The sequence below is a fragment of the Styela clava genome, chromosome 7, assembly GCF_964204865.1.
Source record: "Styela clava chromosome 7, kaStyClav1.hap1.2, whole genome shotgun sequence".
Lineage (NCBI taxonomy): Eukaryota > Metazoa > Chordata > Ascidiacea > Stolidobranchia > Styelidae > Styela > Styela clava.
The window spans coordinates 18,261,292-18,281,064 of NC_135256.1; the positions used below are offsets into that span (position 1 = coordinate 18,261,292).

A 19,773-nucleotide genomic window follows, 5' to 3' on the forward strand; every position below is an offset into this window, starting at 1 on the left:
TATAGAGCATTCTCGGCAGACCGGAAACGATACGTTATCAAATTGGTCGAAACGAGAAAGGCAATACATGGAGCGAATGCATTATCGCTGTTGCGAAACATAATGCGGCCTAGTTTGTGAAATATTACATGCTATTAATATGAAAGGGTAAAATACATTATAATCCATAGTTACACAATGCACATTCGCTACACAATTCCCCCTCGACAGTAAAAAAAATTAACTTGGTAATTTTTTAAATTTTGTAGTCCGGTCGCCGAGAGATGAAAGTCTAAAAACAAAAAAACACGAATCAATAAAAGGTACGATATGATGAATAATGGCTAAGATATACGAGAGAATATACGTCGTTTACGAGGGCACGAAATACGAGAGAGAAGAAAAAAAATTAAAATACAAGAAAAAAAATTCAAAGGGTCTCCGTGGTGCTTCGAAATGTTTAACATTTGAAAATAAAATTGTAACGATACATTGAAAAAAAATGGCGACGATGTACCGGAAGGGACACCCTAAAATGTAAAACGGTTCTGATGTTTAATGCAGAGACTGAGAATGGAAAAAAAATGGCGGTTTCGTTCTAAAGATTGCATTGAAGTTGATTAGATGTTTAAGGTCGTAAAATTGATGTTAGAGGTAACTTGGAAAAATAATAAGGAAGAAAAACCCTGAAAATTGAATAATGAGTGATTTGAAGAATTATTGAACCATTGAATCCTTGAGATTGAACCTGAATCAAATTCTGTATGAGGTAAAAGAACTCATGGTATCTAAAAACAACAATTGATTAGTAACAAGTAAATACACACAAAAGAAATAAGAATACGCAAAATTTTTATTTTGATGGTTTTGTAATATTTATATTTTTATAGTAAGGTGTTTTTATGTTTATGATGGATAATAATAAGAGAAAAGATAATAAAATACAAGACGATTAAATTGATAAAATGAAAATAAGTAATAGCGAAGCGATACATTGCGAGTTACACACTATATTCCATTCGCAACGCGCGTCGCAATCGAGTTTACTTAATAGGGTGTGGATAATTCGAAAGGTTTGTTACGGTCAAACTTTTGATTCCATTTGAGCTTGGGTGCTCGCATCTGAGAAGTTGCTAGCACTTTCTATATCTTCCGCGTCAATTTCGACATCGGATATCTGGTGTATTTCTTCTTGTTCGTCGAATTGTACTACGGGTTGTCGTTGAATATTGAGAAGTCGTTGTATCGGCTGGAACAATCCATTTGTTAATGCATTGCGAATTGTAACTCGGCAGTTTGGCAAACTTTGAAAAATGAAATATCCTATGTACAGGAGAGAGAGAATGGGTATAACAAATAATGCGTAAATAAGGCAAAATCCTATGACGTAATTCCATGCTGAGCTCTTAACTCGCAAGAGCCAGGCAAATATGTTGCCATTGACGGCTTTTTGAATACCGTCTTCCAGTGTAGTGATATCAATAGTTTCTGCAGAGGTTCGTCCTCCTTTGTAATCGTCATTCAGTTTGTTGAGTTCCGAAATTGTAACTAAAAGGTCGTCCATGCTTGTAGCGGAAATTTCCTCTTCATTTGCTAAAATTTCTTCGAGAAATGAGCTGTAATCTTGTGTAGATGGGTCGTCAAAGGTTGTATACAGTGAGGGGTATAGCATTCGCTACAATACTAGGCTTTTTGCGACGGATCTTAAAATATTTTACTTAATCAAACGAAAAAATGCTTCAACAATCTGTTAGGTTTTCGTTAGTGCATGTGTAGTATTATGCCGTGGTCAAAATCTATTAAAGGGCCTAAACGAGTTCATGGTGAACTTCGAGGCCGAACCTAACAAGCCAAAAGTTTAATTTACAAAATATACAAAATTGGCATCTTCAAAGTGGAGCATTGCGTCACAATTGATAATGACGACACAGGCCTTCATAACCCATATCTATCATATGAAATGCTACTTGCGTTGAATTTGTACGTCAAATACTGAAACCTTGGATGAATTCGTAAAAGAAAATTTTAAGAGTTAAACCGTAGTAGTATGTATTTACGGTTAAACATCTAAATAATATGACGTAATAATTTAATTGGTAGTCGTCGTCATGTCACGTCATAATTTATTTTCAAATAATTTTTTTTCGATATTATGCTGCTGTGCCTATATACCCATATCTATCTGCCTGCCTATATACCTGGCAATCCCCCTTCTGTTATCAGTACTCTCTCGGTTCAATTTATATTTTTCAATTTCGATCATTATAAATAACATATTGAAGAACTAGTTAGTATTATTTGATGTCGTTTCACGTTATCTGCTGCTGAAATCAATAATTACGATGTCGCTGAATCTGACACGATGAATCGACAGTCTTTCGTGACCCCTGTTAAATATATATTTACGGTTAAATTGCATTCGCGATGTTGTATGTCTGTCTGTTTTTCAATTGATGTATGTATATATATGATTTATTTGTTCAATTGCACGCTGAACCTACAAATCCGAGAATCCACGAATAGAGCTCACATTTTACATTTACACTAAAGATTTGAAGAAATCTCAATATACGCGATACGTTAACGTTCTCCCAACGACTAACATACCGCGTTCTCCTAAAACGGAATAAACGGAAGTTTTCTCTAATAAACTTCTTTCGGAGCCGAAAAAGATGTGCCTTTTTTGAAATAAGGTTGAAAAAAAAACTAATAGAATTGTTTTCGATGTGAAGTATAGATTTTTGCGTGTTTTTGATAATATATGTCTGCGCAGACTAGAATGACTCTTTTTGATTTATTGTTGCTGCACTTTTTCCGGTACAGCATCAAACGACATATATATTGTTAAATTGGCCAGAAGTTATCTTTAAGTTTCATTTAAAGTTTCTCTGGTAGTTTTGCAAGTTTTCCTTTGGGACAAATTCTCGCAAACAACTCCTGCCACTTCTTTCAAAAGTTAACTCGAATTCTATTGAACAGCAGAAATTGTAATAGAATTCAGCCCACAGCTGGTCAATTCATAATATCTTGGTTTGAAATTAGTTTGAGTTCATTGAAACATTGGTACTACCTGTAGTAGTATATATTTACGGTACTACTATCAATTTCCAGAGATGAATATTTGAAACGAATCGACAGACGAACATAATCAATTCACACGATCCAATTGGCTTATAGTAAAATAGCGCTCCCGGCGTTTTGCCCTTTCGCTGTCAACTTAGAAGCAGTTATCAGATTGACAATTACTTGCAAGCTTGTGACGTTTCGACGTGTGGAGGATAAAATAGGAAAACAAAATGAGGGACATGTGCATTCTTTTTATTGCCTGTATCAGTTTTGTGACAGTTCAATTCACCTACAGCACGAAAGATCCACTTGTAACAGATTTGGTGTATTTCGATGTTACCATTGGCAAAGAAGAAGCGGGAAGGATAGTGTTTGGTCTTTTTGGAAAAGTTGTTCCAAAAACAGCTGAAAATTTTTTACGACTAGCAGTTCATGACAAAGGATACGGATATACTGGTAGCAGATTTACTAAAATTCATAAGACGTACAGTATCATTGGTGGATCCTTTACTCATGGAGATACCAAAGGAGGAATTAGTTGGTTTGGTGCTCCATTTGAATGTGAAAATTATGATCTACGCCATTATGGCCCTGGCTGGGTCAGTATGGCAAGTGTCGGTAGAGGCGATCTGGGATCACAATTTCATATCATTACTGAAGAACTTTACGGAATGAGAGCATGGTTTGATAAAAGATACGTTGTTTTTGCAGCAGTTGTGTACGGTATGGATTTAGTTCTCAAAATAGAAAATATGGAAACGTATGGCATGATTCCTACTACACCAGTCGTTGTAAAGAAATCTGGAACTTTAAAACTTAAAAAGCCCTTTAGAGTTGAAAGAGAATATATTACAGACGATATCGTTTCGTGGCTAGGGGAGAAATTATGGGATAACTAAAAATAAATTACAACACTAAATTGTCTCGGGGCTACACTGTAGTAACGTACTTGGTTGACACGTTTTTTCTAGCCTGCGGCTGTCTCACGTCGAATCAAATTATGGTGTAGACTTCGCATACAACAACGCTGCAACCTACGCAGGCTTGGTGGGTGTTTTGGTAGAAAATGAAGTTTATTACTGCTGTTCGTGTGCACTGTTTTCAAATACTATTATATGTATTTATATTTATTGTGGGATCTTACGGAGCAAAAAATCCAATAGTCACCGATAAAGTGTTTCTAACTATAGCAATAGATGGTGAAACTGTGGGTGACATCGTAATTGGTCTCTTTGGAGAGATTGTACCAAAGACGGTAAGAAATTTTAAAGAGCTTGCTTCTCATAAAAATGGTTTTGGATATCGTGGGTCTAGATTTCATCGAGTTGATAAATTTTACTACATCCAAGGTGGATCTTTTAAATATGGGAATATCACTGGAGGCACAAGTATATATGGAAGGTATTTTGAAACCGAGAACCTCAAGCTGAAGCATTACGGCCAGGGTTGGGTAAGCATGGCTAACTCCGGCCCAGACAGAAATGGATCTCAGTTCTATATTGTAACGTACCAACTGGAACTTTTTGACAATAAAAATGTGGTTTTTGGTAAAGTTTTAAGGGGAATGCCAATAGTAAAAATGATTCAATCTTTGGAACAGGGAAGCGCGAAGCCTCCGAGCAAACCATGCATTATTGTGAATTCAGGAACAATAGAAGTTGAAAAGCCTTTTCCTGTTTCCAAAACAGGTTCACCAGACAGAGATCCTGTTTCTTTAAAAAGTGTTCATTCTGAATTATAACATAGTAAACTGCATTTATAAATATATATACTCTGTATCTCAAAATTAGAGGAATATTATTCGAGTACCCGTGTGTGTTTCAATTTTGATATAAAAATTACAAACAAATGATACAATATGAGGTTTGGACACCAAAAACCTCACCTGACTACTGGTCAGTAACGTGAGGATTTTAGCTGATGAATGGAGAGGATAAGTATAAGCGTATTTGTGGTATATATATCAAAAATGTCTCGAACTGTACTATTTGTTGCTTCAAATCCAGCTCTTTGGATTTGAAGTTATAATTTAACTTCCATAACAAACGAAATTTCAGCGTTTCATGAGACCCCATACTCGAATGAACAATGCTTCATTGATAGTGCCGTGAAATGCTCTAGTTGTCTACTTCATCAAAATATCTTAAAATTAATATATTGTCGGATGGATTTCCCTACTCCGGTCAGAATCTTTTAATCTATATTACCAGTATTGTTGAGTCTCATTCACCATTTTACTACAAAGTTTATTGAATGAATAAAACGAAAATGTTGCACAATAGTAAAAAAGTAACGGATATTTCGTGAAATGTTCTCCGATGACATGTAAAGGTTATTTTTAAAACCTGAAAAATGTTTAAAACCTGAATATATCATTTTCATTATTAAATTTCTGATCATTCTTGCACTTGTCAAGATTTCGAATAGATTATATTATTTTCATTATTCCATTGATTTCTTGTGATCGTTTTTTCTGGGCATAGTTTGCTCTTGCATCGACTATGTCTATCTTCAAAAACAACCAATTTAATTAATAATGGTCACTAAATTTAAAATCAAATGATCCTGGCACCAAAGCCAAACATTGGTTTGTTTTGGCATCCTAACAATTTGTAAAATGGTTAATTCGTCATTATACAGTCAAAGCCTATTTGATGATAAAATCATAATAAAAATGTAAGGAGCGTTTCACAACTAAATCTCTGCAAAGGATATAATTTAGATTGGACCGAAGATATTTTCTGTTAGAAATTGCACCCGTTTGACTACAGTTTACGCGCATAATAAATTAAGACACAGATAATGAGAGAGAAAAAAAAAACAATATATACAATTCAAGTCTGTCAAATGAAGACTTTTAGGCAGTTATGTGAATTTAAGTGTATGCAAGATGAGGACCAATCTTAATCATAATATTAAACCTATAGGATCGCATATTCAAAGATTTTCCCAACAAGTATTTGTACCAGAGAATAATTTGGTAGCATTCTGCTGTTAATAATCATATACTACTGGCAGCGTCTTTTGAAAATATCTCAACGGGTTACATAATGTCGAGCTGGAATTCTTACCAAGTTTTGTTTAGGAGACGAGCAGGGTATTGTCAGAAAACTACGGTGTCGTAATCTTCCGATAAGCACTAGAGACCCTTTGGAAACCTTAACGTTGGCACCTATGCATAATCTATCAAATAGCACAAATTGATTACAGATTTGCCCACTCATGGTTTATCAGTTCAGTGTCCCATACCCACCACGGTGAGGAAGGGGTGGCCTAGAACTGATGTCTATTGGCTGATCATCAGCCGGCTCAGCATAAATAGCTTGAGTTTCTGGTAAACTTTGGCGCCTTGAATCATCCGATACAGTAGGAACACGGCTTGTTGAAGCGTAGTCCACTACATTGTTCATTGACTGTGTGCGCTGTCGTTGTTGGATGTTGTCTCCGCCGAAAGCAACAGTATCGCTGTCGCCCTTCTTCAAGTTGAAAAAGGTCAGTCGTTTCTCCATCGATTCAATTAGTGGCATACTGGGGTTTCTAGGAGAAATATTTAAACCATAAAACACCAGAAAATCATAATTTTGAGCGATTTCTATATTTAGTTATAAACTATTCTAATCTAGGGTACGATTTATCGTTAGGCAAGGTTACTGAAGCATAGGAGCCTCAATCTTTCGGGGCCTCGACATTCAATTTCAAACTATACTCCATTATTCCTTTTCATTTGTAATGGCTCGTTCCTAAATAAAACAGGTTCAAAGTTTAATAAAACTGATATTTGTTAAAAAAAATTTTTAATCAAGTTGAGAATTCCGATTATTCATCGTGAAAAAGGGTACAACATTAGATGCGTTCGAACAAATGAATTTGTCTAAATTAAAAAAAGAAACTATTCCTTTAATCTTGAATAAAAAAATATAGTTTAAAATGATTGGACAGATTTTACAGTAACAATGCCTTTACTTTTAAAAAAATTAGAGTCGGGTCGAGTCACCAAAGTCACAAATCGAGTCTTAGCGACAGTAGTTTCGGGGACAGCGAAATGTATATATATATTACACTGGTGATACACTTACTTGCAGTATCTGTATCCGATAGCAGCCACAAGCACAATGATAAGAACTACGACAACTGGAATCAGTAGATAAGCCAACTCCATCTTGGCGTTTCGCTGTTTTACTGGTTCGTTCATTTCTTCATCTGTAGCGTTTTTTACAATAAGAAATTTTTTTTTGTTTTCGATAGAATTATAGAGTGCAACTGACTAAATACATTCTATCTTGTGAATTCGTTACATGGAGATTTACTATCTCACAGCAATGCAATGATACACAGTTGAGTATCTCTCGGTATTTCAGTGGTCATAGGAAAAATAATTTTTATAGATCATATTTATATGCCCTTCGCTCTGTAAGACAGCCCTGCCCGGTACAGAACTACAACAGTTTGAAACAACCGGAATCTTTCCGCTTATAGGCATTGGCCAACCAATATATAACATCCTGGGCGAGGTGGTGAGATTCGAACCCAATATTTTAATTCGCGATGCGTTTCTAAACTTAACGCTTCTCTTTACTTTTGAGCAAGGGCACGTAATCAGATATTTTCAAGGGTAATCTTCAAATGATTTCAATTAATAAAATTCAATGTTATGGTATTTTTACTAATATAACATTCCCAACGTTTTGGTGTTAAATGTAGCAACACATATATAAATAAAACATTGTATGTTTGTTCATAAATACATATTCATACAGAGATTCACTTTTAAGTAGGTAACCATACAACTTATATACAAATATACAAATATTCGAATTTTACCTTTCTGCGTTGTATTCTTTACTTTGGTTTTCGTCGTTGGGTTTACAGTAAATACCTTTGGCTTGGTTACTGCAAAAATACCACAGTGAATACATAACGAAACATTACATAGACGTGTATGAATCGAAGATAAAAACATATATAATCCATGGCTAATTTTTACCAATAAATGGAGTGTACACTCAATAGATAATTTTAGATACTCACCTGGTATGCTTGTTGTTGGTGTTGCTGTTGTAGTGTTCGGTTTGTTTGGTTTGGTACTGCTACCATTCACGTTTGCTGTAGTTTCATTGATACCAGTCTTGTCTTCTGTAATGCAAATATAGGTATAAGATATTTACGATGTATGCTTTGATTTTAAGTTGTGAGAGTGTTTCTTGGCCATTTAAATTTCAAGTTAACTGCTAATTGCTGGAATCTAAGCTGTAGAAATATAACTTCGATCTTCTTAAATCGAGAGTGTCTTTATTTTCCGGGAGATTCTTTGCTTGGAACAAAGATTCAAATAAAATCTGTTTCAGATTGAACAACTTTGAATTGTCAGAATTTAATAAGAACGTTTACAATGGCGTGCCGGGGGTACAGCCCCCAGCTTTCACAGTTATGACGTCATAATATCTGTATTGTGGCGTAAAGTTTTTGTCGTGACGTCACCCGATTGGAATGTCTATTATAAAGCGTGTTTAATAGTATTTCAAACCATCGCTGAACGAATATCTAACCAAGCAAGTATGGATATGTAGACTTGATTCAAACAAGACGAAGAGAGAATTATTTTTTATGCAAACTACATACTGAACTACAAAAAATACTGAAACTTGATACATGAAACTTAAGTAAAGCCAATCACCTTCATCTACCCCTTCATCTTTGTTTGGATCCAAACACGCTGGTTCTCCTTTCCATTTACCGTTTACACCACACGTAAAATGATTAGTTAACATCACCTTCTTTCCATTAGTGCACGTGACATTAACACGTGATCCAAGTAAATTGTCACATGTCATTGAATCAATTTTGACGTCATCGAACGATTTCGCATAACTTTGTGCCGATGGACATCTCACAACTAAAATGGGTCAAAAAGTCATACTGTTATTTCGTGATTAGCCCAAAGGGCTTTTCATGCATCTGACAATATCACGTGCATTGAAAATACGTATTTGGGTTGATTTTCAAGCGCCATTTCGAATTTTGGCTCTGAAAAATGCTCCTTATAAGTTATCAATGTTATCCAAGAGACCACTATGTCTTGAAATAACTAAATAATTTCAATTTGATTTATGTTCTTTCAAAATTTTTCTACCTGGATCAGGTTATGAACATGTTACTTGAATACAAGACCATTAAACTTTGATGCCAGCGTACTAACTAATGGTAATACAAATTAAACTAACTTATTTTCCAATTTAAAAAAAATACAATTGTACCTTTGATAGTGATGGAGAAATGGCATTTGTCCGTGTTTCCTGCTGCATCAGTAGCAATGTAGATATGTTCATATCTTCCTTCTTCCAACTTTATTGGAGGTAGATTTTTTGGGGATTTTGATAATGCAACTCGACCCGAATTATCACTAGCAACAGGTACCTTTAATTAAAATAACTTTTCGTATAAACAGTCTATTGTAACGATAAAAAACTAATTGACAGATGCCAGTCTTTCATGCATATTAGTTAGACTCGGATGATATTACAAAATAACAGCTAACAGCGATTAACTTGGAATGAAAATGAGCAACCACACGTAGAAATTTTACTGATTGTTTATCAATCAATATTCCCGAGATTATCGAATGCTGTAAACCTTGTTCCGGGATTCCAATTGCCATACTTATTTGATGTTAATGTATTTCCTACTCACCGTATAGTTCACGAGTACTTTCGTCTGACATGGTGCTGCGGTGAAAATCATGTTCTCGGGGCATGTTTTTCCAAATGTTGGTGGTTGGGTGTCAGCAACACCCTTTTGTGGTTCGTCACATGTTCCATTATGCTGAGTTCCACAAACACAAACTCTGGTTACTTTAACATTTGATGATTCGTTTGATGAATCTGATGGAGACTTCGGCACAGGAAGACAAAGTCCTGTACAGTTGCCATTGTTGACCCGACAAGGGTGATGTACTGGAAAAGGATATAAGCACGGATCAAAATATGTATGCCAATTAGAGATAACTTCGTGCAAATGCGAATCTGATATTGTCGAATATTGATCGATACCGACATTATACTTTGACCAAATATTATTTATGACGCACAAGATACAAGCCATTTATTAAACATCATTAAAACTTTAAATAATGACGTATGCATGACGTAACAGATATCAATGACGACATTTATCAAACAATCAAACTTTTTAATAAGTCCGGTACGATGTTCGTGAATTTACTGCATTTTTTTTAGTTTGTATTTTAAAATATCGGCAATCGAATAGTTTTGGATACATACCAATGCCGATATTGTCAAATTTAACAGATAATATTTTCGGCATATCAAAATATTGATACATACATTTCTCCATATCGTTAATGCTTCTTGTTTCAATAAAATTATGAATGTCACATAATTTGCTGAAAATCTTCGGCCCAAAAGGTTCTCCCTTGTCTTGTGGTGATGCTTTTTTCACTCGCATGACAGAATGATCATTCCAATCAGTCCAATATACGTAATCTGCAAAAAAAAATGTGTGAAGTTAATAAAGTACCAGCAAATAAATTATCTTTACGTCAAACGCCATGGGTGCATCTAGTGTTATGCCGGTAGACGACTCTAGTATGCTTGAAATCATAGGCTTTGTACCGGTACCGTTAAATGCGCTCGAATACCGGTACCGGTGAATGTGCTCGACACTCGCGAAATAAGTGATGGGAAACACACATACTAATGCGCATTTTTAAAAGTAGTAGAATTTTGTGTACAGCATTGGGCCAACGCAACTCAGAGGACATACCTAGTCAATGGTATTTCAATACAGTGGTTCCTGATCTTTCTACACCGGACAGAGGAAAATTAACAAAACGAAAAAACTGTTTTTTTGCATCGATTGTGTGTCTAATACAAATAATCATAAAAAGTTCAGCCAACGAACTGTTGTGCAAAGATGCCGTTTTACAAATTTGTTCAAATGATACGCGAGCCATGTGATTTCATTTGCTTATTTTAACTTCTGGGACTGGAAGCTGGTTAGAGATACAGAAATCAACTACAATATTCAATGATTAGGCATGATACATATGTAGCAGGGCTTCCAAACTGGAAATTCCGATAATTTGTGGGGTCGGTCACAATTCTGTTGCCCTTCTATTTTGCAACGAATTATTGATTTTTATTGAGCCGTGTTACCTTCGGCAGCCAAGATTGGGAAACGCTGTTTCAAGAGACACTTTCATAGTCGATTATTGAAAATTGTAAAGTGCCTATTTGATGGATAAGCGAGGGGCAGGTTTTGCCCTATCAACAACAACAACACGATCCACCTACACAACAGCACTTTCTCAAAATTATTTATAACTCTCCTTTGTGCCTAATGATAATTTTTATACTGAATATTTCCAACGGCATATTACCTTTATCCACTGTAATTCCAAACATATGAACACTCCTAAAACTCTTGAAAACTCTTTTGTTTTTGCCATCGTGATCTGACACGTAAATTTTGTCTCTGTGTGCATCTACCCAATACAATTGTTTCTCTGAAAAACAATATAAAACACATTAAATATAATATTAAATTCAGTGTAACAACATTATAGTCTGTGACCATTTCGAGTTGCACAACCTTGGTGATCAACTGCTATTCCATTCGGCCAGTTCACTTCCGTCGTAACTATTTTCTGTCGGTTTTTGCCATCCATTGTTGCCATTTCTATTGTTTTTGTCATCCAATCAGACCACCACATCAAACCAAGGAATGGATCGATAGCCAGAGCACGGGGCGATCTGATCCCAGTCGAGAGCAGCGTCTTCCGATGTGTTCCGTCTACCCTGATTACGTTAATAGTTCCGGTACCTACAGTCAAAAAAAACAACAAAGCATTGGATGTGAAAGCACTTAAAAGGTTTTTATATCGCATAGTTTTTGTTAACCTTCATCTACGACGTCATTGGTGAAATGAAATGATTAAAAATTGTAATGCCATTATTTGCTTACGAAAAAATGGGAACCACCGCAATGTCAACAAAATTCCAGTCGAAATTCAACTGAATGTCATAAAGAATTGAACTGAATGTCATACGAAGGTGTGCTCAACAAAATCAAGGATGAAATGTCGGGCTTATAGGAGGAAATTCTTCACTCTCAAATAGTAAGAATTTATTATAAGTTAGTCCCTTAATTGAGTAGAAAATCTTTTTTTCACAATAACAACAGGTATCCCAAGAACCCAAACCTTCAACAATTTTGCAAAACATTCTACACTTCCACTTCGTGTCTATAAATACAAGGAATCCCAATTTTTCAATATATCGGAATCAATTGAAAAAGTTCAATTTTAAAGTTATAAACGTACGGCACCATTCTACTCACCTTCGTCCGTCCAGTACAGGTTACCCGACATCTTATCAAGCGACAAACCTGTTGGTTGCCGAACGTTTGCTTTCGCTAGAACCTTAAATTCTGTTCCGTCCCATTTCGCTGAATTCACTGATTTCATTCCAACATCAGTCCAATAGACCTACAACGAATATAGTTAGTATTAGACACAATATTTTTAATATTAGACACAATATAAATCAGAGATCACCATGTCAACAATTTGTAGCAATTTACCATTTTTGTTTCTGGATCGAACTCAACTTGCACTGGAACTCGAACACCTGGCAGTTTCAGCCTTGTATATTGTGACCCATCGGCTGATATTTGAAAGATCCAGTGCATATCAGCATCGACGGCAACGAAAAAGTCTTTTTCAATGAGAACTGTAAACAGAGATCAAATTTATAATTCCGTTTTAACTTTAATATATCAGTAACAGACGACGCGATTTTCATCGAAACATTTCCTCGTCAACATGCCACATTAACTTTGATGAAATTGCTTCAACACTGCACGAAATAGAAATGCGAAAAACGCGGATTGGTAAGATAAATAGATTGCTGATATTTACTGCCATCGAATCAAAGTCCAGGAGCTATTTAATTGAAGTAAGTGCCATGCCCGGGATAAAATATTTAATATTTTGATTCTTTTTGATGTGTTGTAATATTTTATCGTGAGAAAATATCATTTTGAATATTTTTTTGCTTTGAATCGCTGCAACAAACAATACTTTAGACCGACTCTTCAATTTTGTTGTGGAAATATATAGTTAGAAAATAAAAATAACTCATAAGAAATGTGAAAAACGAGGTAATTTGGACATCAGATTTAATATCCTATCATCCAAATATTGAAAAAAAAATATATATACAAAATCGTTTAGTGAAACCAAAAAAAAAAAACGGAAAACATTTGGAATATGGAGATATTATGTGATCCAAAAGGTTTTATTAACAAATGGATCCAATGATAAACACGCACAAAAAGATTTCTATTACGCAAATCGATTTTATGAAGAACTAATACAGTTACCTGAAATACAGCTCTTCCCGTCAGGTGCAAGATCTAATCCCAATGAGCATCCGCATGTACTGACATTGCCAGGTGGTTGAGGAAAACAAAGTTCTTCGCATCCACCGTTCTTTATATCACAGGGACCTTGGAAAATTATTGTATGTTTGAAGTAAATAAGCCACAAAAACTATTATATAAATCAGTAATTCGCTAGGTAGCACTTTAATGAATAAGCATAACTAGTGGGCATAAAAAGCTAGTTTGTGGCTATAATGCGGACATCGTATTCGAGGTGGAAACATACGTGAACAACAACAAGATTGCCTTCAATTTACCACCATATATTCTACTAAGAACACAATTCGTTTTATGTAGAGTTGTTCAGAACGAGTTTATTATTTCCAAAAGTGAATACTTCGTGGCGATGAAGATCTGAAACTTGAAATCTATTGTTGTTAAGAACGTGCTTGAAAACATAGGCTTTGTACCGGTACCGTTAAATGCGCTCGAATACCGGTACCGGTGAATGTGCTCGACACTTGCTCGCGAAATAGGTGATAGAGAACTCAGTGTTCTTACGTGGTAAATAGCCGGTATGGAAAAAGCAATTTCAAGGTAAGCGCAAGGTGAATTTATAGAAATGAGTCAACTTTTCCTTATTTTCGTCGAACCGTTAACAAAGAATTATACCTGAGTATTCGGGCTGACTGTTTCCTCCTACGACAGCAACGTCGTGAGGTGATGAAACTGGTAATTTGTTTTCTACTCCTCCGTTCTCCTTGTTGATGGTAACTATTTGGTTTTGACCTTTGTCTGCTATGTAAACCGATTTCTGCAAAAATATGCACTTTCAAACGCTATATAAAAAATGAATGATAAAAAGATTTGAAAATATTTTATGTATGTTTAGAACGGATTTTATAGAATTCTAAACGAAGTTGTACCCGAGATTATAAAATCTTCTTTGTGACAATATTATATTTTCGATTCGCTCCATTCTCTAGGTTGATGTTATTATCACAGTAGAACGGATGTTTTCAACTACACATCTCAATTGGAGCAGAATCCAAACTTGGAATCAGAGAATCTTTTGCAGCGTATATATTACAAACCAGGCGATGGTTGCAAAATTTCCGAAAGGTTGTGTAAGATTTCATTTATATAACATTTTGAACACAAGCAAATGTACAGAGAACTAGATGAATAGACGTTCGATTTGAAAACGAGCTGCAAATTGTCCCAGATTTTTTATTTATCCCCTTCCTAATTTCCTTACCCAAAGTTTAGTTAATGAACTCAGTTGTCGCAAATACCCTGCCATCTGCGCATTCCTAAGAGACTTTACTGAATGCGTGTGAGGACTGAGAAGTAGGAATGAATTAAACTGATGCAGCGATTCTAACACATGCTATCAATGCTGCACTCGCTGATTAGCTTCGTTTTAACTTGATATTAACTACGACACGGGCAAAATACGGCCCGCGGGCCGAATCCGTCCCGTTGGGTAATTCAATCTGATCCGCCTGCCACAACCAAACTAAAACCCAATTTTGATTGTTTAGCTAAAAGATAAATCAAGGAACTTGCTGAGATTGCGAATAAATTTTTTTTTGCACGAGACTTATTGTTTTCCACTTTTGCTTTTGTAACACTGTAAATATTGTTCATAAAATGTAACCTTTTATGTCACACTTACATGGCCCGCCAGTGTAGGTGGGCAAAATTTTTGGCCTCTGGTTTAAAATCCTTGCCCACCTCTGTATTAACTTGATTGAGTAAATAAATCTGAATTGAGATCGAATACATGCATACATAGTAATTATCTTCAAAGAGTTATAGGCTACCTTACCCTAAATACAGCTAACCCAGATATCTGCGAATTCTTGTCAGTATAAACGAGATTTGCAGATTCTTTACCATCCACGTCAATTGACCAAACTGCATTGTCTGTAGAATCAACCCAATACAACCTAAAATATACATAGATACATGTTCATCATCTTTTAAATAGGAACAATTAAAGTTGGTAATGTTTCACATTTTCATATTTACGTTACCGAAATACCATCAGTTCTGCAAATATGATCCATTTTCAATGCTATGATGATATATTTTTTATATATCGGAGTGTATCTCGATACATTAGTAATCGATTTCTTTATCACAATAATTTATTTTAATAATATACATACCTATCTGTTTCGTAATCAATTGATAATGCTGTTTGTCGACCGAACGAAGTGTGAATTAGTTTTGGATCCGATCCTGACATCGTAGATCTCATTATTACACCTGAATTTGCATCTTGTTGGTTTGCTTGACTCCAAAATAGATACCTGGATTCGCCAAACATTGTTTTGATAAAATGATGTTGGGTGACGAAATACAATAAAAAAACAAGTAATCTCAAAAATAAGCTGGAATGGACTTTGATGAAACTGTAGCCATGATGATTTGCTAACGAAGCTCTCTATGTGATCTCCGTCTTCCAATGCTATAGTGAAACCAGGGCTGGGAAGCCGGAGCCTGGAGTCACGCACCCATGGCGTTGTGTTGGAGCTAGAGCCAAGCTTACGATATTTGATGGAGATGGAGCAGGAGTTATCAGAAATTTTAGCGGTTCCCGCTCTTAACCATATAATTATTTATTCACATATATAATTTGCTTTTATTTCAATTTTTAATTTTAAGTTTAAAGCTTTAAGGTAAATTTTTCAGCGATCACACCGAAAAAAAAAACGGTACTGGTACTGGAACCGGAGTACAGCTCGGAGGTAAAAACTGGATCTCCGGAGCCGGAGAGGCAGCAATATTTTGAATTTACTGTGGCTTCGGAACCGGGGACATTGTGCTTTAAAGTTTAAACCAGTTTCCTAACATTGAGTATAAACATTCAATAACTAGATATATTTATTTGAAAATACAATACAAAATTTGACGTACGCCCATGCCATCAAATACAGCTTAATTTCGATCGAAGTAGTCTAATAATCAAAACCAATACTATGTCAATAATTACCCCTTCATGGGATGAATCGCAATTCCTCTTGGATTAACAACGTTTGTAACAATAGGCGTCATTATGACCAAGTTAAATTTGGCCGCCACTATCCAACGCAATTCTTCATCTGTCCAGTAAATATTTCCACTTGACCAGTCCACGGCAACTCCTCCAACTATAAGATGAAAAAAGATGTTACAAACTTCATAAAACTGATATTTCACCAACAGACTATCTAACGTGATTTTAACCTTTGCGCGATACTCCTCCATGGTGTCGTACAATACTTTTTCGGTGTAAACTGAACGTTACAATGTTACCCCTCCCGATATCAACTGCTGTGACTTCTTGTGTTGCATCATTGCTGATAACAATATCGAAAAATTTGTTTAATAAGAGGAATAATAACTTAAAGTACAGAAGTATTTAATATTACTTAACGTAGCCTACTTTGCCAAAGCAGCCAAGTAATGTGGATATCGAAGTGAAGCTATTTTGCTGGTTAGTACACGCCCCAATGATTTTTGCTGATTTTCAGGGAGAGCTGGACAGGTATAAACTCCTGTTGATCTTTGTTTTGCGTTTGCTGATGTCCATACCAAATAAGGAACGTTGGCGATTTTTTGTGCTGTAAGATAGAATACCAAATTACAAATGTCTGTTCGGCAATTTCAAGCACATCGTAACATTCTTGGTTAAAAATTTAAGCATTTGGTCTACAAGTCGGTTGAAGTTAAGTGTTATTCCACAAGCCCAAAATATTACAAATAATTGGAGCAAAATAATGTTAGAATATAAGCGCTTCCAGCTCAATTGTTTTAAAAATATGTTTTGAAACAAATTGAATTAAAATATCGGACCAACTATTTGTTCCTTTCGTCAAATACATCACGTTACAAGCAATTAATATAAAATCGAGCGATCCAAACATCATATCGAAATTATGCGATAATCTGCACCTTTGGGATTAAATTCAGATTAACTTTTCAATAAATCTACTTACCCAGTAAAATATCGATTGTCGACAACGTGCATAAGAGTGCGGTCAACCAAGACTGACGTAGCATGCTATCCTAGTAAAAGTCTCGTAAAAATATTGTACAGTAACAAAGCTAATTGCTTTAGATTATTATAAGAAATTCATATGTCATAATCTAAACTTTGAATCAAATTTATAGTTCATACAAGTATCTTGTATTAATTCATATCTTCTCTATAATGGTCAAACTGTACAAATTGTGAATCCTATTACAAGCTATTTATTTGAAACGATACAGTTTATATTATAGTCTTCCATTCGCCAAAAGCTGCCTTCTATGGTCCTTACGAAATGTATTTGAGTAAATCTTCATATTCGGTGGTGAAAGTACTCGTCATGCTTATAATAGTCTACTACCATGTTTGCTAGTTCCCAACTCATTCTCCAATACTTGCCCGCTGACAGTTCCTCATATGAATGCAAATTATCTTGCCTACTACCTATGAACATACTCAACTTCACGTTACTGTTTCAACTGAGAAATGTTGACGTAAGGATATCACGCACTACATAAAAAAACATGCAAGTGCTCCACTTGCTCAAGAAGTATATGATGACGACAGCCCATTCAGTTCCATTTGGTCACTGACAGATATACTCCCCCAGTTAGTAACACTCACTCTGTGTGTTTTGCCGAATCTGAAGCCTGTTGTAAGTTATTTGTTGTAATTGGCACTACCTTTTTCAAACTACAAATAAGTTGCTTATCATAACATAACATAATTCCATCTGTCGTGTAGAAATTATCGTGATTTCTTGCAATACAGACCAGCGGGAGCATATTGTAAATTCCGGGATTAGATTAATCGCTGAAATTATTTCAATTTAATCCTCATGACATTTGGCACAACAGCGACAGTAGTGGCATGCGCGCAAGTTTCCAAATAAGTGGTAATACTTTCTCAGGTGGAATATCTCTTAAGACGTTTCCGCCTAATCTTTCCGGTTGTATTACCGAACCAAGAGAAGTACCACTGCCACTAAAGATTCACCTACCTCATTTATTATGGGGTACGTATCGTTTAGCTTTCTCCCGATTAGTTTCAATATACCGTAGTAATTTAGATCATATCGCAATAGACATTCTGCTTACCAGAGTTGCAAATGGGTACAATATTTTCGGTACAACACGGCGTGCCGGGAATTTGAAAATTATTGTTTTTGAAGGGTTCATAATTTTCAAATCAATGTCGGATTTGGGACTGATTCTTTCAAGATTTAACCCTAGCACTAATACAAAGGTCGACTCCGTTCTGTCTCATATTCGAGCATAACATGTTGTGACATTATCCTACTCAGATAGCATAAAATAATAGTGTATATTGGGCCACGTGATTTTCCACTCCGTGTTAGAACTATTTTAATTGAAAATGCTCGTATAGTTCGAAGAAATCCAATCTATTGTCCAGAACATCTGCCATCGTTAAATATGTAAAAATATGTATCATGAATGAGTGTAGAAATATACTGTAAAGTTCCAATATAGATAGCGGAACAGGATTTAGGGTTATAATCAATCAGGCTTGTCCATGCTGGCAATGGAAATATTCCATTACTGGACCAATTGCTCTGAAATTTTGCAGTGGAAATTATTTTTCGCTAGAAGACTATACTTTTATTTATTTCAAAAATTTCTGTGGGTTTTCTGACGTCATAAAAATTGCACACTGCCAGACTGGTACTTTGCGCATGTTCGCTGCATTTAGTTACCTTTGTTATTATTGTAAGCAACGTTATTAGTATAACTATCAACTAGTGGAGTGGATGTTTAGCATGTAACATGGTCATAAAACATGAAAATTAAGGAAATGGTTCAGGAATTACCCGGATTAACGGAATTATTATAAACAGTCGATGATCAGGAAATTGATATTTGCTGAATGAGCAGAGTGACTGAGAAATAGAATAAGAGTGCCAGAATGATACTGAATTGGACATGAATTAAGTGGGTCGTTATGTTATTATGTTGTTGTTGTTGTAAAAAACCGCTTTTCTCTTTAACTTCTGGACCAATTGCTTTAAAACTTTCAGTGGTAAAAAATTGTGCTTGTCGCCAGAAGGCTATTATTTTATTAGAATCTTTTATTTTCATTTTTATTTCTTTTATTTTAATTTTATTTATTTCAAAAATTCCGTTTTTCACTTCGTTTTCTAGACTGCGGTACCGGTACTGTAAAGGATTTCATATTTATAATACATTTGTGATTCGGATAGTGACTCTTCCCGTCATATTCATACTAGGTTTCCTAGCAGTTAGTACCGGTGTAAAATTTCATCTTACGCTATTTGATTAATTTTTTGTTCCACA

At 35.3% G+C, this 19,773-nt stretch overlaps 1 protein-coding gene and 2 pseudogenes across 1 annotated transcript; 2 read left to right on the forward strand and 1 right to left on the reverse strand.

Moving 5' to 3' along the window:
- Positions 1–3,208: 3,208 nt before the first annotated feature.
- Positions 3,209–3,944, forward strand: LOC120328319 (peptidyl-prolyl cis-trans isomerase B pseudogene; annotated as a pseudogene).
- Positions 3,945–4,111: 167 nt separating this feature from the next.
- On the forward strand, positions 4,112–4,904 carry LOC120328318 (peptidyl-prolyl cis-trans isomerase 6 pseudogene; annotated as a pseudogene).
- Positions 4,905–5,255: 351 nt separating this feature from the next.
- On the reverse strand, positions 5,256–17,636 carry LOC120328317 (uncharacterized). Its single transcript, XM_039394764.2, has 20 exons — positions 17,430–17,636; positions 16,877–17,054; positions 16,678–16,790; positions 16,445–16,601; positions 15,618–15,761; positions 15,275–15,395; positions 14,116–14,257; positions 13,444–13,569; positions 12,643–12,791; positions 12,400–12,547; positions 11,653–11,883; positions 11,441–11,566; positions 10,386–10,544; positions 9,733–9,995; positions 9,300–9,459; positions 8,720–8,938; positions 8,074–8,178; positions 7,867–7,935; positions 7,122–7,245; positions 5,256–6,582 (listed from the first exon to the last, which is right to left on the reverse strand). Exons 1-20 carry the CDS (start codon positions 17,491–17,493, stop codon positions 6,276–6,278), a joined length of 3,105 nt encoding a protein of 1,034 aa, XP_039250698.2. The 5' UTR covers positions 17,494–17,636; the 3' UTR covers positions 5,256–6,275.
- Between the last annotated feature and the right edge of the window lie 2,137 nt (positions 17,637–19,773).